At 30.2% G+C, this 27951-nt stretch overlaps 3 protein-coding genes across 3 annotated transcripts; 2 read left to right on the top strand and 1 right to left on the bottom strand.

Annotated features, from left to right (window-relative positions):
* Positions 1 to 3471: 3471 nt before the first annotated feature.
* Positions 3472 to 5931, top strand: LOC25496641 (annexin D5). The gene is made up of 6 exons (XM_013597275.3): positions 3472 to 3547; positions 4342 to 4487; positions 4572 to 4787; positions 4913 to 5128; positions 5211 to 5300; positions 5728 to 5931. The coding sequence occupies exons 1-6, from the start codon at positions 3472 to 3474 to the stop codon at positions 5929 to 5931; spliced, it is 948 nt and encodes a 315-aa protein (XP_013452729.1).
* Positions 5932 to 8605: 2674 nt separating this feature from the next.
* On the top strand, positions 8606 to 11832 carry LOC25496642 (annexin D5). The gene is made up of 6 exons (XM_013597276.3): positions 8606 to 8815; positions 9681 to 9826; positions 10059 to 10274; positions 10674 to 10889; positions 10970 to 11059; positions 11292 to 11832. The coding sequence occupies exons 1-6, from the start codon at positions 8740 to 8742 to the stop codon at positions 11493 to 11495; spliced, it is 948 nt and encodes a 315-aa protein (XP_013452730.1). The 5' UTR covers positions 8606 to 8739; the 3' UTR covers positions 11496 to 11832.
* Positions 11833 to 15184: 3352 nt separating this feature from the next.
* Positions 15185 to 27523, bottom strand: LOC25496643 (probable transcription factor KAN4). Its single transcript, XM_013597277.2, has 7 exons — positions 27363 to 27523; positions 26296 to 27012; positions 25899 to 25975; positions 24900 to 24945; positions 24466 to 24586; positions 16660 to 16756; positions 15185 to 15531 (listed from the first exon to the last, which is right to left on the bottom strand). The coding sequence occupies exons 2-7, from the start codon at positions 26972 to 26974 to the stop codon at positions 15445 to 15447; spliced, it is 1107 nt and encodes a 368-aa protein (XP_013452731.1). The 5' UTR covers positions 26975 to 27012; positions 27363 to 27523; the 3' UTR covers positions 15185 to 15444.
* Between the last annotated feature and the right edge of the window lie 428 nt (positions 27524 to 27951).

Raw genomic sequence — 27951 nt, forward strand, 5'->3', positions numbered from 1 at the left:
TAATAATTTAAAAAAATCACATAAATCAATGTATTTGTGTATCAAAAACCTATGTGTGTCTGACATCAGAACACGCCTAATTCGAGGAGTGTATGTGCTTCATAACTTCGGCCTGATGTGTATTGCCCACCTCCTATGTGGCTTGTACTGTAGTGCCTCTTGGTTTTCAAACTTGTTTTGCCTTGCCTCTTGTATCATTGCCTTGTATACTCTTGGTTGGAGTATACACCTACTCTTTTTTCTTTCTATATATTAATTTAGCAACTCAAAATAATGTAGACATTTAATCAGATTGATTCATTTTCATGTGTGCATTGTTGCTAATGCTAACTAGAAAGTTGTTATTACAGTTTGCTTCTTCAAAGTACTTTTACAGTTTGTCACATTCTCAGAGAAGGGAATCAATATGCAGATTTCCTTCCAAAGCTCAGAGCTTCTTCTGATGATGGCCTTATTATTTATGAGTCGCCCCCTGCCGATCCCACCAATCTTCTTAGAAGTGACGCCACTTGCACTCTCTTCCTTAGGGAATAGTTAGCTTTTTTTTTTTCTTTCTGTTTTCTTTTTTCTTCCCTGTTTTTTTTCCTTTTTATTATTTTTGTAACAAAAAAAAAAAAAACTAGAAAGTTCTTATTTTGTTTCTATAAAACATTTATTTTGTTAATCAATTCTTTTTAGTGGATATCTATCATGTTATTTTGTCTCAAATATAAGGGCATACAAGTTATAAATAAGAGGAATGATATTGTACAATCAATTTTAGACAACTTTTGAGACAATCATTTGTCCTCTCTCCTTATTAGATAAAAATAATAGAGCGAGAAAGAAGAAGAGAGAGAATGAAAAACACATGCGAGTATGAAAGAGATGGTTGTTCCAAAAATTGTCAAAAAGTGGTTGTGCATAGAGCTGTCAAAACGGGCGGCCCGGCCCTAAACGGGCCGGCCCTAGCGGGCTTCGGGCTTTAGCGGGCCGGGCCAAAAAGCTCGGTTGACAAAACGGGCTTGAAATATACTACCTGAGCCCGGCCCTACACGGGCCGCGGGCTAAACGGGCCGGCCCATATTAAAAATTATATATTTTTTATTTTAAAAAAGTACTATAAAACACTGCTATAATTTTTTTATAAATAATATTTTTAATATGTTTAAATAATGTCTAGGACAAAAGTAAATTGTAAACATTTTCGTACAAACGCCGTAAACTAAAACGACGAGGAAAATAATTTTAAATAAATTAGATATGTTATGGTTATAGATATTTATATATTCGATCTTTAAAACTATAAATAATGAAATGAATAAATATAATTTTATATTATATTTATGTTTGTGTTAATTCATTGACTTTTGTTTTTTACTTTGATAATCAACTAAGTAAATAATTATTTGAAAAATATATATAATTTATAGAATTTTTTTTTGTTATGCGGGCTAACTGGCTACCCGCGGCCCATTCGGGCTAACCCTAACGGGTACCGGGCTTTTAAGGGCCGGGCTAAAAAGCCCTATTAAAATTCGGGCTCAATATTTTAGGCCCAAGCCCTATATTTATTCGGGCTAAACGGGCTGGCCCATATGGGCCGTCCGGCCCGTTTTGACAGCTCTAGTTGTGCACATATCATTTCTCTATAAATAAATGGTTTAATTAATGTTGAGAATTTTTAGTTAGTTTAAAATAAAAAAGCTGTAATCTTTTGTAAGTCTTAATTCAGTTGACAAAAATGTCAAAATCATTATGTCGGATGCCTTGATCGTGGTTCGAACCTCGACTTTTCTATTTTTTTTTGTTTTTTGAGAGAGAACCTTTCTACTCATATGAGTGACTTTCCAACTATCTAAAAATAATTATAACCAAGTCCTCCAACCTCTATACAATATTTTTTCAATTAGGTCTTATGAAAGAAATTATATATTTTTTTTCATGAATGAAAGAAATTATAAATTGTTTTTCCATTTATTTATAAATTAAATAACATCGTACTCTACGAAATGAAAACTTAGCCGGTCATGTATATAAAACAAAAACTTTGTAAAAAATACATCATCAATGCACTTATTAAAAAATTTGTTTAAATTATTTGAAATGAGTGCATTTTTGTAGAGGGAAATGAGTACATTTTTTATAGAATCCGTTTCATTATAATAAATTTCTTTGTTTGAATTCACTTTAATCACAATTGATCTTTGATCTTCAATATCTTTAATTATATATTTGTAAAAATTATAAAAATTTGATAAATTTAAAAATGTTCATCGAGACAAATCCAACGACATTTTATATATTACCAATTATCTTTATAATAGTAGAAAAATTTGATCAAAATATGTTACATACAGGACACATAATCAAACAAGATCACTTATTTTGAGACAAAAGAAGTAGAAGTTTTTGCACTATACCAAATATTCCTCTTACTTTTTATTCACTTTCATTCTTTAATTTTGACATTATTTTCTCTTACTTTCTTTCTTTTTATCATTCAAACAAAGAACTTGAATCATTGACGCAGAACATAGATCATGAGTTATTTTAGTGTATTGTTTTATTCTAAGATGAGATGTGTTGCCGGAGATGTTCTTTTTTTTTATTTTATTGTGGCCGGGATTTGAACCCGCACTTTACATGTATTATGCATTATCTATATCAACTGAACTAAGCTCACGAAGACAGAGACGTTCTATTATAAAGACGAAGAAAAAGCATAGCTAGCTATTTATATTTTTATTAAGACAAAAAAATACTTGGTAAGAAAACCATCTTCGATGCACTTGTTTAGAAAATTAGTTTAGATTATATATTTATTAATATAATAAAACTTAAGTCGCTATTTTTTCTGTGAGCTTAGTTTAAGTTGTATGAACATTTTAAAAGGGAATTCCTAAATTCCTTAAAAAAAATGTGAATTCTTAACCATTAGATTAGACTACTTGATAAACAAAATCATTATGTTACCTTAAATGTCCTCATTTAAACTCTTAATCTCATTAACTTGGTGGATTTGATGGTCAATTTTCTATTTTTTAAATAATAATAATAATAATAATAATCATGATGATGATGATCATAAGAAAAACAATGTGTTATAACATAATATATGAAAACAATTCCTTATCCTCTTTAATTTTACAAAGAGCACAAAGTAAATATTTAATGAATTTTTGTATATAAAAGTAAAGTACATCGTACTCCACGAAAATCCTTCAAACAAAATCGTACTCTACGAAATTAAAAAAAAAAAAAAAACTTAGCCGGTCATTTATATAAAATTTATATAAAAACAAAAAGTTTGTCAAAAAGAAATATATCTTTAATGTAATCATTTAAAAATTTCGTTTAATTTATTTGAAATGAGTAAAAAAAAAAAAAACAAAGTATCAGTTTCACTATAAATTGCATGTTGTATGGTATGTTTTCGGGACAGGTTATTTCTTTGTTTGTTTTACTTTTATTGTTTTCATTGAAAGGAAGATGGCTACACTTGTTGTACCTCCAGCTCCTCCTTCTCCTCTAGACGATGCGATGCAACTTTACCGTGCTTTCAAAGGTACTCTCTTGAACATCGGTCCTTGCATATAATATGCAATATCTCAATCAACTGAGCTAAGTTTACGGGGATGTAACATGCATGCTTTTAATCATGCCTTATGAATATTGACTGAGACACTGCTTAGTAAAATGTCTGAAACTTCACTTTAAGTAACATTTATAAAAATATACGTATCCTTCTTATATAATGCATGCTCTTAGAATTTGATTTTACGTAATTTAATTCCACGAAATCGGCTTATAAGGCGATGATTGTTGTTAAAAGTTTTATTGGACGAGATAAAACCTAAACACAGATTGATAAGTGGAGGCAATTTTCATCTTATGAGTCAGTTTTGTAAGGGTAGATTTAGGTCCATCTCAAAGTTTAATATTGTGTTGGACCCTATCCAACATTCGTTAGTTCATTTGTTGTCCGATCACTAATATTAGGACAATCAAGTATGCTGATGGTTGTTGACGTGTCAGTAAGTTAAAAGTCTCGTATTGAATATAAGAGTAAATAATGTTGAGTAACATATAAATGAGAAAACTCATATCCTATATCTTAAGGTGTTGGATGAAGATGCGGTGTACAATCTTATTTATGTGATTGCTCTTTATCCAAAGTGACGACGATCATGCCCAATGTTGCTCCTCCGAAAGTCCCAACAAAGAATGTAATACATGACATTCTATTATAATGTACTGACAAACTCACATACTTTTTTTAATAACACTACTAACTCTAACAAACTTTTATCCCATATTTTCATTTTAGAAAAAAGTGTAGTTTGATTTGTGGTTATGCAGGATTTGGCTGTGACACAAGTGTTGTGATCAATATTCTGGCTCATCGAGATGCGACGCAGCGCGCCTTCATCCAACAAGAATATGAAACAACATACGCGGAGGAGCTTTCTAAATGCTTAGTTTCAGAGCTAAGAGGAAAGTTAGAGGTACTAAATTACTAATGAGAGTATACACTCAATGATCATGTTATTCAAATTATGAGACGTTGCAGACTTTATTTGGTTTTGCAGACTGCAGTCCTGCTTTGGATGCCTGACCCTGCAGGACGCGACGTAGAAATCATTAGGAAGTCTTTAATTGTGGACAAAAATCTTGAAGCTGCTACCGAAGTAATTTGTTCGCGTACTCCATCCCATCTACAATATCTAAAAAAGATATACCATTCAAAATTTGATGTTTATCTTGAGAAGGAAATTGAATCAAACACTTCCGGGGATCTGCAAAAGGTGAGGTTTCAATGTGTAGATGTCGTTTATATTGCGCATGAATCATAAAAAGTTGTTGCTCCTCTTGTTCTTGTGTGTGGCTTTTAGTAATAACTAATCCATTTATGCAAAAAAAACTTGTTAAGCTCTTGCTTGCATATGTAAGCACCCCTCGCCAGGAAGGCCCCGAGTTTAATAAAGAAATCGCTGAGAAGGATGCAAAAGTTCTCTACAAAACCTTAGAAAAGAAACTCGGATCCGATGAAAAGACTTTTGTCCAAATATTCAGTGAACGGAGTGGCACGCATTTGGCTGCCGTCAATTCTTATTATCATGACATGTATGGTCACTCACTGAAGAAGGTAACTGGATCAAATTGATCTTATCAAACTTCAACTTCATCTATCTATTGTGGTATATAATTTCATGCTGAATTTATATCAGGCAGTAAAGAATGAAACATCCGGGAATTTCGGTCGAGCACTGGTGACAATAATTCAATGTGCTACTAATCCAGCAAAGTATTTCGCAAAGGTATCCCTCAGCCCTTCAACTTTAGGAAAATGCTTCTTTTAGGATCAATAGAATTCCCTTTTTGACGTACAAAGTAGGCCAATTGTATTAGCTAATTAATTTGGATTAACTTATTTGAGTTTACCTACTGGCATAAGCATTTGTGAGACTGTTTGGAAGAACTTATGAAAACAACTTATGATATGTTCACAAGCTGTTTATTTCCTAAAGCCGTCTAGAATAGATTATGAAAACAATGTTAAACTTTTTTATAAACAATTTTACTTTATTATATTTTTGTTATAGAAATGGTTAATGCATAATCAGTTATATGATATGCGCAAATACTATAGCCACTTAATTAAACTGTTTATCCAAACATGGCATGAATGACTTAATTTTCCTATACAAATTTTTTTTATATTCATATGCTTTTGCCACCATGCAGGTATTGTATAAGGCAATGAAAGGTTTAGGGACTAATGATCACACACTCATAAGGGTCATTGTAACAAGGACTGAGATTGATATGAAATACATCAAAACTGAATATGCAAAGAAATATAAGAAGACATTGAATGATGCAGTTCACTCTGAAACATCCGGCAACTATAGGGCTTTTCTTCTCGCACTTTTGGGTCCCAATAATTAGTCAAAGATGTTCAATCTTGTATTAGTAGCCTCCTAACAAGTTTTAAAACAGTTCAGTTCAGCAGTTCAGTTCAATTTTTTGGTTTTTTTCTAAGCATGGAGGGAAAAGCCGAAGTAATTAGGCCCATTTTATGTTATTTGGTTTTGCTTTAAATAGAATAAGAACGACAATTAGTTGTCATGAGATTGTTGTTATTTGTAGTTTGGTCAAGGGAGAGACGAAGCTCAACAATTCCTAGAGGTTGATTATTGCTTTATTGCAGTTTTTTCCTTTTAATTGGCAGTTACACATTGTTGCTTGTTTATGTAAGTGTTGCCATATAATAAAGATATTTGCATTGTAACTTTTCCTTGCATACAATGGTTATCCTAAGAGATACGAACTTTATAAATTTTACTACTTGACTGCTATATAGTATACTTGCTAGTTGCTACTTTGTTCATCAAGATTTTGGCGTCAATGTCGGGGATTGTTGATCATTTCAGCAAGGCAACGGTAAAGTTGTTTTAAAAATTAAATTTAAGTTTTATTTTAGACAACTTGTTTTAAATCGTTTTTTTTATTATTTTATTTATTGCTTTTAAATTATGACATCTATTCCAACTTTCATATTGTTTGCAGGAACTGTCTTTTTGTTTATGCGTAACAAGAAAGCTTCTGAACTACTTCTGTACGATCCTGAGATAAAAAAGAGGAAGTAGATATGGGAGATAATCCATCACCACCACACTCTCGACGCACATTAGGGGATTTCCGCGGAAGGACGAATGAAGGACAAATCAGTTGCGATTTTCAACCAGTCCATCTGGTATCTTCTGATATTAAAAACTCGGTGCTCACTAGTCCGAAATAAAATGTTTATATCGGAGGAGCGGTAGAAGATCCAAATGAACATCTAAGTAGGTTTTATGAGACTTACCAGTATTGCTGCCTGGATGCAATAACAGAAGACTTACCGGTATGGTGAGAAAAATGCAAATAAGAAGGGAATTCTATAACTTAAAAAATCACTAAACTTTAATGGTAAGCCACAACATGATGTTCAACCAGTTTGAAGCAATGACGAAACAACTAATGGCTGCCCATTCAAAACCATCCACATCTGAAGGACACCCTTCGGTCACCTCTCAAGCCCATGGATGACGTACTATATTCTCTGCGTATCTTGCACCGATATCTGTCTTGATACTTTCCGATAAGAGTATCCGAAGATTAAATTTTATTTTAAAAAAATAATAATTATCCATTACTTTTCAGATACATGTGAGATACAAGGGATAGGCGGTGGAAAATTCATATATGCGGGCTATATGATGTTTCTACTATATTTTGTATATATGTAATTGACTAAATAACGACGTTTTTTATTTAGGATATATCATATATGACTAATTATCGCTTTCTTTATTATATTACTTACATTTATATTTCTATTGTTGTCGCCGTCTGTTTTATGTCTCTTTGTTTGTTTCAATGCATTGATTACAAGTTTTTTTCTTCTAAATTAAGCAATTGTCCTTAAAGAGTGCCCTGTGACACTCATTATCATTTCCTTTACGATAAAGGAGAATGCACATATTTGATAAAAACACTTAAAACTATTTTTCTCTCTCTTTCGCTTAGGCTCTGATTGACAAGACAAAAAAGCTAGCATATAGCTTATATCATATAGTTTATAAACTCGTCTAACAAAAAAAATCCCCATTTATTAACAAACTTTTTACAACGAGCTTATAGTTTATTTCAGGAGCTTATAACTTATTTTTCAAACGCTATTTCAAGTAGCGTTTGAGCTTTTCACTTATCACTTTTTATTTTATTTTTACCCTTATCATTTTAATTAAAACTAGTAGCGTACAGATGAGTGATGACTAACGTTTCCACTCTCCCCAGTGGCAGTACTTATGTGCAAGCGACAAAAAAAAAATTGTTTGATATAGACGAGTTATTTAACTTTTTTTTTTTGTTCTTGTAACATTTTTGTTTTTAAAATAAAATATTATACTTTTTATTTTGAAGTATGATTATTTTTAAAATAAAATTCTTTACTTTAATTTTTTTTGAAAAATATAAAAAAGTGAAATGGAATAAATTTAAGATAAAACTTTAGTAAAAATTAATAACTTAATAATATATAAAATATAAATATAATTTAAATTTTTTATTAGAATAAAAAATATCTTTTTATGTCATTTTACTAATTAAACCACTAACTTTATCAAACACATTAATTAACTTATCAGCTATCAACCATCAATTATAAACTATCAGTCATCAGCTATCAGCTAGCTTATAGCTATTCGCTATTTTATCAAACATAATCTTGTACACTTTTTTTAATATGTGTAGAATGAATAAATGACTTACATAATTTGAGATGGAGGAGTAACTTTGTATTGTCAACGACTAAAGGTATTATGAAAGAAATTATAATTTGTTTTTTCATTTGCTTATAAATTAAAGTAAATACCATCGTACTCTACGAAATGATAACAAAAACATAGCCGGTCATCTATATAAAACAAAAACTTTGTAAAAATTCGTTTAAATTATTTGAAATGAGTACTTTTTTTTTGAGAGGGAAATGATTACATTTTTTTAGAATCCGTTTCGTTATAAATTGCATGTTGTACAAATGGTAAGTAATGGGGACAGGTTTATTAAATACTCATTCCATTTCTATGGTGGAGTAGTTGAACCACAGTTGCATTTAATTACAAGAATTTCTTGGTTGTTTCTTTGTTTCTTTTCATTTCTTTTCTTCTTGTTTTACACTTTTTCTGTTTTCACTGTGAGAAGAACAAGAAGATGGCTACACTTGTTGTACCTCCAATTCCACCTTCTCCTAGAGATGATGCCATGCAACTTTACCGTGCTTTCAAAGGTACTCTCTCTATCCCTCTCTTCTAGAGATGTAGCATGCATGCTTTTAATCATGCCTTATGAATTATAAAGCACAGATACGAACACAGACACCGCACGAACACGGACACGCCGACACTGCTAAAAATTTGAGAAAATCACATAATTCAGTGTAATTATATGTGTCGATGTCGTGTCGGTGTCGAACACGGCACATGTCCGATATAGAGACATGGCTAATCTGAGAAGTGTTCGTACTTCATTATGAATATTGACTGAGACACTGGTTAGTAAAATGTTTGAAACTTCATTTAAGTAATGTTTCTAAAAATTTATCCTTATGTTATGTAGAGTATACTCTTTGAATTTGATTTTACCTAATTTAATTTTACAAAATGAGCTAGTATCATGTGATAAGATAAGGCCTCAACATGGGTGCATGTTTATAAGTGAAGACATTTCTCCCCTTATAGACTTGTTTTATAAGGGTTGACTTAGGCTCAACTCAAATTTTAATATGGCATTAGACCCTATTCAAGATCCGCTACCATTTGCTATTTGGTCCTTATTGTTAGGCCACTCAGGTAATGTAAGTTGATGTGTCAGGTATGAGTTAAAAGTCTCACATTGAATATAAGTGTAGTTTCTAAGCAACGGATAAGTGAGAAGACTCATATACCTAATATTTTATCATGTTGGGTGAAGATGTGATTGCTTTTTGTCCAATGTGACGATCATGCCTAATGTTGCTCCCCCTAAAGTCCCAACAAAATTTGATTCTATTTATAATGCATTAACAAATTAACAAACTTTTTTCAATAACACTACTAACTCTAAGAAACTTTTATTCTCATAATATATAAGTACTTTGATATGTGGTTATACAGGATTTGGCTGTGACACAAGTGCTGTGATCAATATTCTTGCTCATCGAGATGCGACGCAGCGCGCCTATATCCAACAAGAATATCGAACAACATACGCGGAGGAGCTTTCTAAACGCCTAATTTCAGAGCTGAGCGGAAAGTTAGAGGTACCAGTGATCATGTTATTCAAATTACATGACTTTATATCGTCTACTTTATACATTTTTCGTTGTTTGTTTATTTTTCTGAAAGTCAATTTTGTAGCCTTATAAGTATATAACTTCGTAAAAGAGTATGTTAAGGAAGAGATCAATCTTCTACATTTACAAAATGTAAAAACTTTTCTGTGGTTGTTTTCGTAGAATATTTTGTTTACCTCACATTATTTCGGTTTTTCAGACTGCAGTTCTGCTTTGGATGCCTGACCCTGCAGGACGTGACGCAGAAATCATTAGGAAGTCTCTAATTGTGGACAAAAACCTTGAAGCTGCTACCGAAGTATTATGTTCGCGTGCTCCATCCCAACTCCAATATCTAAAACAGTTATACCATTCAAAATTCGGTGTTTATCTCGAGCATGAAATCGAATCAAACACTTCTGGGGATCTTCAAAAGGTGAGGTTTCTGTGTAAATGCCATTTATGTCGAGCCAGTACTAGAAAAAGTTGAAATAGCAATGGAAATTTAAAGATGAAAAATGTTAAATTCATTTCTAATTACGTCGTCGTCGATAAGTATTAGTGGGTGACCAATTTCTTTTTTCCGTCTCTAATTTTTTTCGCTGTTTCATCTTTTTCGGATTGTGAGCTAAGCACTTTTAAGTGCTTATGTTGTTCTAGACTCAAAAAGTTAAAAGGTCGAAATTCTCTATAGTTTATAGGTTTTTCTCATAGGGTGCAAAAACTTTGTCACATATGATTACATAATGTCTCTTAGTTCTTTGTTTTCAAGTTAATATAACAAAGGAACTGCAATTACTGAGAACTAATCTATTTATGCAAAAACCTTGGTAAGATCTTGCTCGCATATGTAAGCACCCCTCGCCTGGAAGGCCCCGAGGTCAATAGAGAAATCGCTGAGAAGGATGCAAAGGTTCTCTACAGAGCCGGGGAAAAGAAACTCGGAACTGATGAAAAGACTTTTATCCAAATATTCAGTGAACGAAGCGGCGCACATTTGGTTGCCGTCAGTGCTTATTATCATGACATGTACGGTCACTCATTGAAGAAGGTAATGTGATTACTTTCATCTTTTTATTTCAATTGCATTTATCTATTTTGGTATTCAATTTCAAGCTAACTTCATATCAGGCAGTAAAGAATGAAACATCGGGGAATTTTGGTCACGCACTTCGGACAATAATACAATGTGCTCATAATCCAGCAAAGTATTTTGCAAAGGTATTCCTCTGCCCTAGAACTTGAGAAAACTGCTTCTTTTACGATCGATAAAATTTCGCATTTCCAATTTGACTTTATTTTGTTTTTGTTATAGAAATGGCTTATGGATAAGCACTTATATGATAAGTGCATATGCTATAAGACTTAATAAATTGCTTATCCAAACATGGCATGAATGACTTTACTTTCTTATACAAAACATATGAATATTCATACTTTTGCAATCATGCAGGTGTTGTATAAGGCAATGAAAGGTTTAGGGACTAATGATACCACACTCATAAGGGTCATCGTAACAAGGACTGAGATTGATATGAAATACATCAAAGCTGAATATGCCAAGAAATATAAGAAGACATTGAATGATGCAGTTCACTCTGAAACATCTGGCAACTATAGGGCTTTTCTTCTCGCACTTTTGGGTCCGAATAATTAGTCAAAGATGTTCAATCATGTTTCGTTATGGGATATTTTCAAACTTCGATGTTTAGATGTTCTCAACTTGGTAGTTTTATGTTCTTTGTGTTGCATTTGTAAGCATTATCATGAACTTGCATTCGAGTTTCAGTTAGGGACGTGTATTGTCAGCATAATTTACATATTGAAGTGTTGTTATTTATTGAGTGGAACAATATTTTCAAAACCTACCGGAGATCGAGATCGAATTGGCGACGCCTTCAAGTGATGGTTCAATCGATTGAATCACAGTTCGATTTGGTTCCGATTTGGTTCCGATTTCTGACAAAGTAAAAACCATCTATGCGTTGAACCAATCGGTGGAGTAACCTGTTCAATTAGTTGATTGTCATAATATATGATTTTTTAGTTGATTTTGCAATTGTTTTTTAGATTCATTTTGTTTAATATATGAATTTATATGCCAAATATTTTTATAAACTTGCTATTATTCCAATGCCTTGTCTGATGATAACTACAATGTTTTGTTGCAGATAACTAAATAAGGTTAGAGACACAACATGGTAAAAAAAATGCGGATTGATGGCGGTTTTATAAAGGAATATTTTTGTTTGTTTCTTTTATGAAAAAAGAGAAAGTAAATTAGAAAAAGAAATAAGATGAAAAAGGAATTTGAATCCGAAAGAAATTATAAGAGAAAAAACTAAGGACCATGTGTTCTATTTGGAAGAGAATATAGAATATATTGAAGGCTTAGGAGATTATTGGGTAATTATGCTACCAAACTACTAGACTAAAAAACCCACATTAATTTATAATGTCTAATATGTATGTATTTTGTCAACTCAACATAATATCTACATTTTTTATTGTCAAATCTCACCAACGACCAAAAGTGAAATTTGAAATAACAGGTTGATTTTAAAAAAAATGCATAAAAACGAATGACATTCAAACACTAAAATTTAAGCTAAAAAAAATACAACAAATGACACACAGAAACTAACAAACAAGTCATGGAGCCTACAATGAGTTGTGTCATCACACTTGACTAACACTAACCATATATACATGTGAAATTAATATCATCTGATGTCTTAAGACATTAGATATATGAGTCACCTCACTAGTATGTTGTTCAAATTTACTTTTGCATACATTGTGAAATTTTTACTCAAACTTGATAATTTAACAGTTCTTTGTTAAGTATCATAGTCTCCATATCTGTAATCTACTGCCAAAAACTACTCACCCACAATGTTGAACTAAGATATGATACCATTATTGGACCTTTTGAAGGAGTCAACACTGATGTGGATCAATACATTAAAGAAAGAACACTCATACAAATGAGAATGATACATTATTTTCATCGAAAACTTTAAGGATGAAGTATGAGCATCTTTCACCCTCAAATATGAAGAAATTATAGCTCGTATTTGACACGGTATTCATACTAGTTTTAGTAACATTTATCATAAGACTCATACGAAAACACGTGTATTTGACTCGTGAAACTTGAAAGCAAGAAAGAACCATCAAATAAAATAATATGGAGTCAGATTTAATAATCATATATGGACCAGTTAAACAACTAAAATGTCTCCTGATATGTGATCATAATTAATGAATCAATTGTCCCACTGCCAAGTCACGCGTCTCTTTCGTATCTTCAAGTGTGTTTACTTTTAGCTTCAATATCCATTTTTTATGTTCCTTTTTTGAATAAATTTTTTAGTTTATATGAACTACTCTGTCTGTCTTAATATATATCATTTTAACAATTTCATATAAATTAAAAAATGTAATTTATGTTGTATAGAAAAGAGAAATATAAAATACTATTACAAAATTATTTCTTTTTAAAGGTATAGAAAAGAAATTAAAAAAAATGGAATAAGATAAAGTACTCTCTCCGTTTCTAAATACTTGTCGCAATCAACCACCTCGTATATGTCAATATACAACTTTGTCATTGATATCTTTAATTATCTATATTAAAAAATTATAACAAGTAGATATTTTAAAAATATTTGTTGAGATAAATTGAACAACGTTTTACATGCTACCATTTATATTTATATATTAGTTAAAAAAATATGATCAAAGTAAGTTATACGAATTGTTTGTAAATTTACGACATGCATTTAGGAATGGAGGAAGTAATAAGTAAATAAGTATATAATTTGGGACGGATGAAGTACAAAATTGTATTCCCTTTATTTCTTTTTAATTGTCGTTTCAAGAGATTTTAATGTGAGCTGTTCATTTTTATTTTTATTTTGGTCTTGGAAGAAGTGGTAAACCACTGAAACTAAATTCACACGCAATTGTGAGGTTTCGGCTTCAAACCCAGGTTATAACATTCAACCTTGTAGTTTTGGCGTTTGTCAATTCAGCTAGGACTTCTTGACTGAACCGTTCATTTTAATCAAAGGGTCAATATTTATTTCTCTCATTTCTCATTATAAATACTTCTCTAATTTAATACATCATCTATATATATTTATATATATCCGGAGCTTTGAACACGCTTGACTTAAGGTTACAGCTGTTGGAACTGATTTTTCCATCAAACATCTAGTCAATGGAATAAGCATATCTTAAATCAACTAAAAGGTATCAATTATTATTAGTAGGGCATTATGCAACCCACAATTACAACATCAACATGCTAATCACTGTCTAAGGCAGCGTGGATAATTTCAAACCATATATATCTTGACATTTTAAGCACAATTAATATCTGCTTTTCACATGAATGATTTTGTCAAAAGTTGTTGTTTTACTTATCAAACAAATATATTCTTCATATCTTTCACACCCACCCATCACTGCTTTCTAGATTTCCCTTGTGCACAAGTCAAGCGTAAATTAATCAATTAGGAATAGAATAATACACACACAAGATTTCATGTTTTCATCTATGAAACATTCACACAATCACATCAATACCAACAATTTGAAAAAAATTGGTTAATTAAATGTAATTATAATTGTCGGTGTCATGTTAATATCCGACATCAACGTATGTTCGTACATCAAACATGTCTTCCATTAAAAATATTGATGCATACAGATTTTCATACACAAACCATCAAGCATGCATAACCGATTTTAGGAATATGGCTATTAAAAAAAACAAAAAAATCGAACTCAATTGTTAAATCGAGCTGAATTGCACTAAAAATGAAATGTTACTAACAGTTCACGATCTGAATTAAATTAGTTTGGTTAAGTTCAGTTCGAGAACTATCTATTACAATGCAGTTCTTTTAGGTCAGTAGATTAATTCAGTTTTTCATATTTATAAACAGACCTAGGGCTTTATTTGGTTTGATTTTTTTGTTTTTCTTCAACAATCCTATTTGTTAGTTTAATAATACCAATTTGTTACAGTTTGATTCACAAATAATAAATTCAATTAAAAAAAAGTACAATTTGATTTTTTTTATAAATCAAATTCAGTTCGAAAACACAAGACCAATACGTTGACCTATATATCGGTTTCGTTCAGTTCAGAACAAACCATTAACAATTCGATTACCAAACTATCGTAAAGTTTTAGCCGGGTTCAATGTAGTTTTATTTCCTGAACCGAACGATCAACGGTCTTAATGAAGATCATGAGCCACAAAAGTTCACATATATGGACAAATCAGTAGGAACTTAGGGAAAATGAAGAAAAATGTAAAATAAAGGACACAATTAACAAAAGCTTTATAATACATTTGATTCCTTCTTTTTTCAACTTTTACTTTTAACAATAAAACTTTATATATCACCACTTAATAATCTTTGGCTAAAAAAAGCATATACAAAGTTTCTTGGATGTGTGGAAAGTGACATCTTCGTCTTCACAAAAGCATTACCTAACTAGCTATTTATATATATCTGTGCACTATTTTTTTTTTTTTTCTATGGCTAGTAGAGAGATCCATGAATCATGTAAATAACTAAAATTAATTTTATCTCCCTAATGTGAACTCCAAGTTTGGATTTGGACAGTCTATGTTTTGATCCTTGGAACTTCTTGATTGTATACAGTTGCTTCCCTGCATAAGTAAAGCAGTTGTGGCATTTCGTGAACATCAAAATACAAATATCATATATGATACGATATATTTTTTATCGAAAAATCATTATTTCTTCAAATAAGTAATCACCAGGAATCAAATTTCGAGTGAACGATGTATGTTACGGGTGCATTCTAAAGTTAGACCTTGTCATTTTTAATAAAATATTACATCATTTCCCCATTTCTAAATTTACTAAAAATAATAAAGGTTCACTTTAAACTGATTTTAAGGTCCATATTAGATCACTCTAAGGATTAATTTATGTGGAGCCTATATCTCTAACATGATCTTGGTCTAATGATGAACATAAGTGACTTGCTCTATATAACATGAACTGACTTGCTATATTTTTTTTTCTTGTGTATAGATTATACTAACTCAGTTAAATTGATATCAGGGAGAATCGAAACTGTAACTTTGATGAGGAACTCAATTGCTTTATATTATTAAGGGTTAAATATGTTTTTGGTCCCTATAAATATGTCAACTTTTCGTTTTAGTCCCTCTAAAATTTTCCTTCAACTTTTAGTCCTTATAAATTTTTCAATCACTACTTTTAGTCCCTATTTTAATTTAATTTTTGTATTTTTTAATGAAATTGCGCAGAAATATGTATAATATTCTAAAAAAATTAGAATTTTTTAACAAAACACAAATTAAATATGAATTTTTAACCATAAAACATATAAATATTCATATTAAATTCATGTTTTGTTAAAAAATTCTAAATTTTTTTTGGAGTGATTCTTGTAATATTTTAAATTTTTCTGGAAAATTTTATTAAAAAATATGAATTCTACATATGAGTTTACTTTAAAAGAGGGACCAAAAGTGAAGATTGAAAATTTTATAGGGGCTAAAAGTTGAAGGAAAATTTTTGAGGGACTAAAATGAAAAGTTGACATATTTATAGAGACCAAAAATATATTTAACCCTATTATTAATATGTTGTACCAAGTAAATCTCAAATGTCCAAATTTGAAATTATCTTTTTTAAAAGTTCCATATGTTTTTATTTTTGAAGGCATGCATTTATTTGACAAAGTAATTAAGTTTCCTAGCTATTATTTAGTATAGAATATAAGTGAGGATTAGGGTTTAAACCTGAGGAAGCTTTCCAATGTGGTGAGTTGATAGGATTTCTTGTGTGCTAAGCTCCTCAAAATGATCTCCAGAACTACCTTGTGTCCATGTTCCATTACTGCCAGTCATTAATATCAGGGAACAAAGATCATGTTAACAAAAGTGACCCATCATATCATATGTCATTGTCATATGTAACTTCTAATATCTTCTTCTATAAAAGTAATGCTACCAATTTGTGTGACAGATAAATAACATATGAGAATGACTTTTATAAGCTTGTAGCAAACATAAAAATGATATTTATAAGCTTGAACCACTTTCCTTGAACTTATGATTGCTGGTGCATAACCAAAAGAATAATATAGTTAATTAATGTGAGAATTCAATTCCATTGGAGTGAAATGAGAACAATAATGAATGATGAGTATGGGCTAGAGGTAATGTGATGTAGACAAGCTAGCTAGCAGCATGAATCGAGGACGAAGTGCGCGCAAGAAAGGTTCAGTCTGTAATGGTGCAGATTTTACATCCGGTGTCCGCCTTTTAATATTTTAGCAATTTCTAGAACTTTATCATATTTTTTCGTTTTGTTTTATTTCGGCCCACGAGTTTGTTATTTCTTTTGCTATTATGCAGCCTAAGAGCCACTTATTCATTCAATAAAATTATTCGAGATTTTCTCTCAATTCTAGCGGATTCCGAAAACCCCTATTTAATAGATTTGTCGCTTGCAACCTGTCTATTTATCTTTTAAGTTTAGCGCTTGCTATCCCTATCTTCCGTTCTGCGTCATAATGTGAATCTGCTGCATATATAACTTGAAGATTGTATTTGACAGATGAAAAGAGCTAAAAATTGACATGCATGTTCTCCAATATAGTCTTGAAAGTCTACCATTATTGAACATATCAAAGTTTAGCTATAGAAAACTAACTTGTCACAAATATAATTAAAAAACTAACTTGTTAAAAATATCAAACTTAAAATCCTAGAAGTTGTATTTGGCCTATAGTATGTATAATAGCAATACAAGTTCAAACCCATATGTAGAGAGAGCATCAAAGAAAGATTACAAGCATACATATACAAGGAAAACAGTAGCCAGTTGGAAACAGTTAGAGCTTCATGCAAAGTAGTACGAATTTGTTAGTATTAGTTATACTCATTAGGATGAGTTTGGTATCTCTTGTATATAAAAAAAATTCAGCAATGAATAAATTCAGAATGTGGATATCAGCCTTTTTTACAAACACATTTTTCTATGATTCTTAAACCACTTAGAGAAAATAAGGGGTTGTCTAATATGGACTCTTCAAAATGGACCCTACCATTTTTGTTAAAGTTTAATATAAAAATTATTCTTTATTTTTTAATTATTTATAAAATTCATTTTTTTATTAAAACTGGTAAAGATCATCTTTAGACTATTTTTGAGAGGTTTATATTACACACAAAGAACAAACACATAAACTAATTCCTAGATACATACCAAAAATGCAATCATTTATATTTGAAACATATCTTTTATTTTCTTCTCTTTTTTTTTTCAAAGAGCTTAACAACGAAACTCAAACGCATACAAAGTATAGAGATGTGAGAATTTGCAGATTTAAACTCGCGTTTCAACATATCAAATATATATGGAGAATGCTAACCATTGTCCTTGGGGCATTGGATAAGGGGATAAAAATAGAAATATAGGAAAATGATAAAAAGTGATAAATTTAATATTTTAAAAGTTAAAATATTGTTAAAACCAATGCAAACATGCTACTTTTGACTTCCTTAACCATTGCCCTGAGGGCAATGGTTAGCAAGACTCCATATATATACATCATTTTACCATATGAGTTGTACTGATGGAAAACAAACAACTATGTGTATTCTATATTAGCTTATTCTAATATCTTTACTAAGCACTGTAATTTCTTCTTTCATGTAGTACTGAGTTTAGTGGCGACCCTAATCATATTTAGGGCGGTGAGTCCTAATTTTCAAGGAACACCTATGTTTAGTTGGATATCTTTGTATTATGAAAGATTCAATATGTAATGAGCTTTAGAGACCCCACTTCTCTCACCCTATCAAATGTACATACATCATTCTACTATATGAGTTGCAATTACGGAAAACAAACAACTATGTGCATTCTAATATGTTTACTGAGCACTATAATTTCTTATTTTATTTTGTAATGAGTTTATTGGTGAGCCTAATCATGTCTAATGTGTGCAAGTTCTAATGGTTTTTTCCAATACATCTCTTCACGTCCAACGCCAATGGGTTTAAAGTGTGCATGTAAATGGTGGGTGACACAATTGATATGCTCTAATACCATATTAAATTTTTAAATTGTGCATAACTCAACCTTACAAAACCGACTTGTAAGATGAGGGGTGCCATGTTAGACACTCTTATCAGAAGTCCTATTTGGTCTATGTGGAACTTGAATTTTTCTCAATATAACTCATCTCGCTTAGTAATTTGATATTTAATTATTGAGTAAATAATCATTTTGATCCTTGAGTGATGATAATCTTTAAATATATGCAAGTTACAAAAACATATTTGTATTTTGCTTGTGAGTTTGATCCATGAAATTACTAGTAGAAGACACATTCGTGGATGGTTTCTGATCTCAATACATTTGAGGACTATAATGGTACTACTTAACATATTTAAAGACTAAAATAGCTGTTTAACCTCAATTATTTCCCTAATACATGTAGGACTTAAAAAATACTATTAACTATCCATGTTATTGCTGCATCTACAACTGAAAGATATTTTTTCAAATTGAAGTTTTTAAAATTTTATTTGTAATCTACTATCTCACAAAGTATATATTTAATAGTTTTCTCTAATTTCTATCAAAACTAATTTTTAAAGAACCTTGAATATAAACGAGTTATTAATGATTTTGAAGCAGAAACACATAAAATAAAATTATTCAAATAAACAATAGGACATTATATTATATTTTAGTTCACATACAACATCCAAAATATTAAAGACCACCATGAATAAGTTAGTCTTGTTCGATTATAATTGCCTAAAAATAGACTAAACCTCCTACCATTTTTAGTAACAATAAATTTTATAGCAAGAGTAACATAGAATGTTAGCAAAGTGGAAGTGTCATTTGCTGACTGATAATATGAATCCTTCGGAAGGAGTTGTTGATTTCTAAATATGGGAGTAGTGGTCATAACTATGTCTATACTAGAGATGTAAATGGATATGCATTGGCGCGGATTGTATGATATTCATGCATGTTCCGTCAGATACCATCAAATCTACGTCTGTATCCATTAAATAACGAATAGATAAAAATATCTGTTTATTTTATCTATGAATATCTATCAAGATATCCAACACATATTTATGGCAAATTTTATCCACATATATCCACATGTGCGGGTTCTTTTGTCACCCTTAACCTGTATGATCTATTTGTTCAGTTTAGATGGTTAACAAATTGAGAGAGGTAAAAAGGGAGGAATATATGCCTATATGACACTTGTTTGGGCAATTTGGTCACTTAGGAGTGGATGCATTGTTCCCAATGCCATTCCTAGAGGAGATGAAATTTGTAGAGAGCATAAATGTTGAATTTTGTTTGTTTTTTAAACAACATAAAGGTTCAATCTTGAAAATAGACTCCAAGCCTATATTATTAATGGACCACGTTTCCCTATGGTGAATATTTTAAAGCATTTACGCAGTGGTCATCAGTAGTAGTTTGATCAAAATCAGACTTTTTAAATTTAAATTCGGTATATTAAAATATAAAATAAGGCTTTGTTTGGGAGTTTGGTGGGGAAGGGAGGAGAGAGCTTTGGGGGGTTGGAAATATATTGAAAAATAGACAAAAAATTCACATTTTTTGAAAGAACAATTTTTTAGAGAATGATAAACTAATACTTATGATTAATATACTTTTAATTTTAAGAATATTATAACAACATAGATTGAATTTGAAAAATTCATATAAACCATCCATAACCCCCCAAAACCCTCCCCCAATACAATTTTTGAGTTCCCCCAAATGAGGGGGATTTTTTATTATGAGTAAAAAATTAACCTTCAAAGTCATCTCCTTCCAATGTCTTCTATTTCTTCCACTTGCTCCTTCCTTTTTTCCAAAACCCTCCCCTCCCCTCCAAACTCTCAAACAAAGTCTAACGTGTGCTTTTATTTTAGGCTAAAGTGCAATTTCCCACCTCTAACTTTCAAAAACTTGCAATTTTGAACCTCTAAGTACAAAAACTACATTTTGATCCCTTAAGATTTAGCCCCTTTGCAACTTTGATCTTTTTTGTCAATTTTGACCGATTAATGCCTACGTGTGTAATTAATGAATTAAAAAAAATAAAAAAAACCATATAATCATTTTTTAAATTAAATAAATGAAAAATGAAATTAAAAAAATAAAAAATCGGCATAAAAATTAATTACATATAATCAGGATAAAAAAAATATAAAAAACAATATAATCATTTTTTTAATTTTTTAATTTCTTTTTTCATTTATTTAATTTAAAAAATGATTATATGGTTTTTTTAATTCATTAATTACGCATGTGGCATGCCACGTAGACATTGACCGGTCAAAATTGGCAAAAAGGATCAAAGTTGCAAAGGAGTTAAATCTTAGGGGGCCAAAATTGTAGTTTTTGTACTTAAGGGGTTAAAATTGCAAGTTTTTGAAAGTTAGAGAGGAAAGTGCACTTTAATCTTTATTTTACTATCAGATTAATATGTAAATCTTTGAATGTCTACATCGGCTTTAAGTGATTAAGTTGAGTCTAATATATGTATCATGATCCATTTTAGACACACATATTCTAACTTAGCTTCTACACAAAAACTTCAGAGTCTGGCCACTACAATCACACTTATCCTATAAGCACGGACACTTCTCAAATTAAGCATCTCTTAAATTATATGATTTTTTTCAATTATTAGTGGTGTCGACGTGTCAGTATCTATATTGTATCTGGTATCCGTGTATGTATCTATGTTTTGTCGCTCTTATCAATCTTAAATGTGGTTGAATGATATTTGTAGGTCGAGTAGGCGGGGGGAGAGTGTGAGTTGGTTTTTGGAATGTATGCAGAAGAAAGTGTGTACTGGTTTATCAATTCTTTTTCTTTCATCAATCTCTAATATCATATTTCTTTCTTTTATTGTTTTTTTTTATAAAAGAAATATGAATATATTGTTTTGAAATTTACTACTCCCTCCGTTTTTAAATATAAACAAAATTGATTTTTTAGATTCATTCGTTTAATAATGAATGTGATTATAAATCACATTCATTATTAAACGAATGAATCTAAAAAATCAATTTTGCTTATATTTAGAAACGAATGGAGTATTTGATAAAAATTATAAAGGTCTATTTTTAGAAAGTTTATATTAGACAAACCATATATTCATATGTTATCTTAATTTTTTTAGCAACATGATTTTATTAACATTGTTTCTGTGTAAAAGCACAAAACTCAAAAAGGGTCAAGATGATGACTAACAAGTATGTTACCTTAATCCTTTTAAGAAAGTGATACCTTAATTAATCTATATTTAGAAATGCATATTAGTAAAGGTTGTCTAATATGAATATGATTCAATGGTGAACCCTTTTATTTTTGATAAGTTTTAATAAAATATTCTTTTTTATAATTTATTATTATAAGATTTAGTTACTACTAAAAATGGGAAAATCCCATCTTTAAACTATTTATGAGAGATCCTTGTTAGATTGACCAATTAATAAACCATCTCTTAGTGTTGCATTTTACCTTTAAAAATTTATTTCTTAATTATGTAAGATAAAAATTTATGCATTTTCATTTATATAGATGTTGAGTTGAGTTGGCTGAGTCTTTGTCCAAAGACCATAGTTAGGTTAGATTTTAGCCTTAAATCAAGAATTCGGTCAAGTTCAACAAGTCAAATCCAATACAACTGGACCTATATATGAACATATTTTAAAACAATAGGTAGGTATAGAATTGATGAATCAAAGTGAATTATTACTCTCTTATTTTTTAAATCCAGATTTAAAAACTACCCCTAATAATATAATCAAGATTAACTCTTATATCTTTAAAAAAACACATTCTAACCCAATGATGGCTTTATAATATTTTAAACAAAATTTGAAATATATAGTTATGCTCTCCTAATATTTTAAAAACTATTCATATTAACTCAATAAATTGACTCATAAATTTCAGTTAATAATAAAAAAAAAAGTATTAAAAATATATCAATGAATATCTCACTGTTTTTTGACATGCAGTTGAAAATAAATTTTCATTTTAAAATTTTTCTCTACCTAGGCCTAAATAATCTTTACTCCACATCTATTTTATCTTTTATTTTCTGTACTAATTTGAATTTATGAAAACACACACTAGCTAGTAATAAAGGTGTACGAAAAAGAGACAGTAAATTGAAGATTACTACCTGTCTTTCTGACTTGCAAGGAACCCTATTGCAGAAAAATAATGTGAAGACTGAGTACATTTTATTTGCATGTGATAGTCAAAACTGACATTAAGCCAACTCAATTATTAATCAACATTATTACTAGGATTTAGGGAACCTATAAAAGTGTGAATCTGTGTGATACTTTATACTCCAACACTCATGTCTTTAATGTTATTTCCAAAAAATGGGATATCTTATGGTATATTATCCATAATGTATTTTGGTGGTGCTTTTATCCATATTGTAATCACAAAGACCAAGGTACATGTTTTAGATCAATGTAATGCAATGTAATAGATTTTGATTATTTGAATAATTGATGTTCCATGTGATGTGTCCGTTCAATGATAAGAGTTTTAACTTTGTAATCTCGAGAGATAAGTTTGAACCAGATCAAAACAGATCTTGGTATTGGTTTATTGCATCAACGTGTTTTGTGCTACATTTTTCAAATAATTTCAAATTAGTATATTGTTTGTGTGAAGCATCTCATCCATTTCATAATTTATTTTTATAGTTGTTGTACATTTTGTAAAAATTATATTTTGCCTTAAAATAAATTATCAAGTCATGTCTATAAATTTTATTACAAATTTTAATTAACACCTTTAGTTAAACTAGATATTAAGACACTACATAATTTTTTTCTAAATGATCTTATTAATTTTATTTTAGTGGTTAGTAATCATTGTACGAGTTTTTTTTTTACCTAAAATCTACCCTCTTTTGTCCCATTAGGTTGACTCAAAATTTGAAAAACTATAGTACCAAAGCATTAATCTTTCACAAAGCTAAAATACAAAAGGTACTATTTCACAGGAAAAAAAATGACTCCCTTCAATTGTACATGTACTTTGTAACGGTATAGAGTATAATAAAATAAATATTTTAGTTATTAAGTTTTTCAATGATAGATGACTAAATAAAGTAAAAAAGGAAACAAGTCATTATAGAGAGGAAAATCTGTTGTGCTAAAATCGAGTAAGTTAATCAAAGTTAGGTCCTTTTATATTTTTCTCTTTTCATAACATATGTTTATTTGCACAAAACCACTAAGAATTCATCTAGGTTAATAATTTTTATTTTACCTTTTTGTACATTTAAAGAACTTGTACCAAAAAGGGGTATCACACATATGAGGACTAGCTACTTTGATCTTAAAAAAGCAGAATTGGTGAAATTGTATGAAAAAAGCTAAAGTTGTCAGAAAGAAAGCACTTTTGTGTTTCACAAAAGAATGGATTAACCATGCATTCATGCATATATATATTAATATAATTTCTCAAATATTCAAAAATATTAAACCAAGAAATTAAAAAAATGGTACCTTGAAGAAGAATTAGCCCATAGAGTGTTGGAAGTGTAGCCAATATCATGTTCTAGAGATGCATTATAGTTCTTATTTTGATCATGAGGTTGTGTTAGGGACATGAAATTCTCATCTCCATCTGTTACATTTCATTATATATAATCATTAAAAAAAATCATAGTATTATAGACAAATTTGAAATGGAAATAAATGTTCACATAGTTTGTACATTTTAATAATTAACTTTATATATATAAAGAAAAATTTGTTTAAATATGGATGGATTAATACAGTGAGTCATAAAGGTTTGTGAGAGGAATCTTCACAGGAATTAAGTAAAGTGGACTTCAAAATTTGGAACAAAGATCAAGGAATTAATAAGTATAAATTACATTAGGTATTAGGTAAAATACTATTAAAGTAACTTGGTAATTTCAATATGAATTATATACCTGAAGAAGCTGCTGGCTTGTCAGTGTTTTTAACAGTTCTATACATCTGCAGAAGCCAAAAGAAGGACAATTAAGATTATAATAATAAATGAGAAAATTTTGCAGTTAGTATCTACGGCTATCAATTTCAGTCGTCTGATCTTAAATCAATGGTAGCGATTATTTTGTTAAGGTGTAATGTGAATCTATCGACCTTGACCTTAACTCAATGACTGAGATCCAATCCAGAGTGTCGCCGTGAGATTTTTTTTCCAACTGAGAGATCTAGGTTTTAAAAAAATGAATTTGTGTATTGAAAAAATCAAGAATAATGATATATGTACGCCTCTAATTCTTCTTTACTCATTCAACACATCATTTTATTTCAATATTTCTCTTTCTATCATATCAACAACATATCATATCATGTTATGTATCCCTTTCACTCTCAAGATGTCAAAGAGTTTTGGATGTTCATCGATTTTCTCCATATCATATCAACAACATATCACATCACGTTTTATATCGCTTTCACTCTCAAGATGTCAGAGTTTTATATGTTCATCGATTATCTCCAAAAATCAAATATAAAAAGAAAAACAAAGAATAATAAAATAATGAAATCAGATGCTTCCTTCAAAAAAAAAATGAAATCAGATGCTTCTTTTTCCTCTAGGGGTTTGTTTAATTAAATAATAACAATAAGGTTGATATGTTTGGTAAGGTAAGTAATTGGTTCTATTATTGAGAAATGATGGCTACTTTTCTTACTTTCTTTTTCTAACTTTTTTCTCTCTCTCATGAAAAGTAGAACTTGTCTGGTTCTGTGCATCAAAACAAACAGATTCAACTATTCATCTCACTCATTCAATCACTGCATGCCTTGGCTCTTGTGCCTCTTAGAAGATAGAGTAGACTTTGGACAATCCCACTTCAGTCACACATAAAGAGAGAGTGTGTGTTTATAATTTTGTTTTATATGTGAAGAAAAATAGGGTAAGAAAAGAATTAGTTATATACCTGTAAATGACTCTTGACATGAGCTAGTGTTAGATCTTTCACATCCATTAGCTCCAAAACTGATTTAGGAGTAGCTCCTACCATCCAAAATTCAAAAGAAAAATACATGAGAGTTCAAAAATTTACTTTATATAGATATAGATGTATAGTATAGTATTCACACTCAGATCCAACGACACTCAGATCGATAAAGTGTAGGTTTAGATTGACAGTGAGATTGATAGAATCAGAGTAAGTTATCCAATTTCTTTTAAAAACTTTATTTGAGGGTTTTATCTCTGAGATTTTGTCAAATTCACTGTCAATCTAAACATACAAACCGACAATCCTATTATACTGGTGCCGATGATCTATACTCATATTAAAAGGGAGAGATTCAATAAGAGAAGAGATATACTTTCATGGCCGCCGAGAAGCTCAACGGCGTGAACAAATCGATTATGAAGCGAGCTAGTCCACCGCATTCTTGGAGCCCTCATGTTCCTCTTATTACTTTGTTGCCTTGGCATCATCATTCTTGACCTCACAAATCCATTTCCAAACTCAGAATTTCCAAACTGATTCACCTTCTGCTGTTGTTGATTCTGTAGAAGATGATGCTGATGATTCATGTATTGAAACTTTTGAGGTCTTAAACTCTCTATAGTTATCCCATTAAACCTTGAAAAAGTTGAAGAACTAGCAGAACAAGAAGGATATAGAGAAGAGTTTGAATCTTTCTCTATTATAGAAGGATTGTTATCACTATAAAGAGGGATTCCATTGAAGGGTCTTAATCTAACAAAGTTTTTTCTCTTCCAAACACTCTCAGCTTCAGAAAAAGTAGTTGTTTTTGTTTTGGAATTTGATAATGAAAGTTCTGTATCAGTTTTTTGTAGAGTACTATTTCTTATTGAAGATGAAAAACCATCACTATGAGATTTGAAACCTTCATGAGTAATAGCATCATTAATATTTTTCCATATATCAAAAGATGAATCTAAATCATCAACTTCATTTGTTGTGCAAATTGATGTTTGAGAACTGTTTGGTAGAGAAATTTGAAGTGAAAGATCAGGAATCTGATTCTGTGGCATTTTTGTGTGTGTTATTTTTAGAAATGATTAATTTCAACCTGAAAAAAACAAAGGAGAATTTAGAACTAAAATATTAAACAAAACATAAACATAGGACAATCAAGTTGAGGATGTTTGTTTATTTATTCCTCTAGAACTATATAGTAAAAGAAAACCCTTAAAAAAAATTATATTTTTGGTAACCCTTTAAAGAAAATTAAGCAATAAAGAAAGAAAAACAAGAAGATAGAATATATCTTAATTAAGATGAATAATTGTAAAGAGGTACTTTGGTCAAAAAAATAAAAATATCTTATCATGAGCAAAGTGATGATGAAATTATAGGTCTAACTTTTTTTTTTGAAAAGAAGGGTTTACTACTAATAATGAAAAAAAAAAAAAACAATACCCTTTATCATGAGCTTCATAAAACAAACATCCTTCAAAGACTCATGAAGAGAGAGAGTGATATATATATAGAGAGAGAGAGTTTTTTTTTTTCTTGAGAGAGAGTGAGAGAGAGATGTGGTGCATAAATAAACACAAAAAAAATGGAAAGGAGAGAGAAGGAGAGATGAGGTTTCTGGCTATAAGTTGAGTTAGAGAGTATATATAGGAAAGTGACACTTCAACAATTCCATTTTTTTCAATTCTATCATAAAATTCTTCTTTTCTGAATAGTCAAAACACGTAAACACTGCAAAGTTTGGACAATTAATATTTTATTTCTCCGGAGACAACGGGGTGAGTTATATATACATTATTGACTGTATAGTGTAAAGACAGTAAACAAGGAGTAAACAAGGGGTGAGTTATATATATACCTTGTTACTCCATTGAACCACTTGTATATCATTTTGAGAAATGGTTCTTTTACATCAGAATTTGATGTTGAATATGCTATCTTAGGGTTTCAATGAGTTTGACCTAAATAAGGTTAAAGGTTTATGATAGCGTAATTTGATTTATGTAACCGATCTTATTTAGTGGGATAAAGT

This window comes from Medicago truncatula, chromosome 6 (assembly GCF_003473485.1).
Source record: "Medicago truncatula cultivar Jemalong A17 chromosome 6, MtrunA17r5.0-ANR, whole genome shotgun sequence".
Lineage (NCBI taxonomy): Eukaryota > Viridiplantae > Streptophyta > Magnoliopsida > Fabales > Fabaceae > Medicago > Medicago truncatula.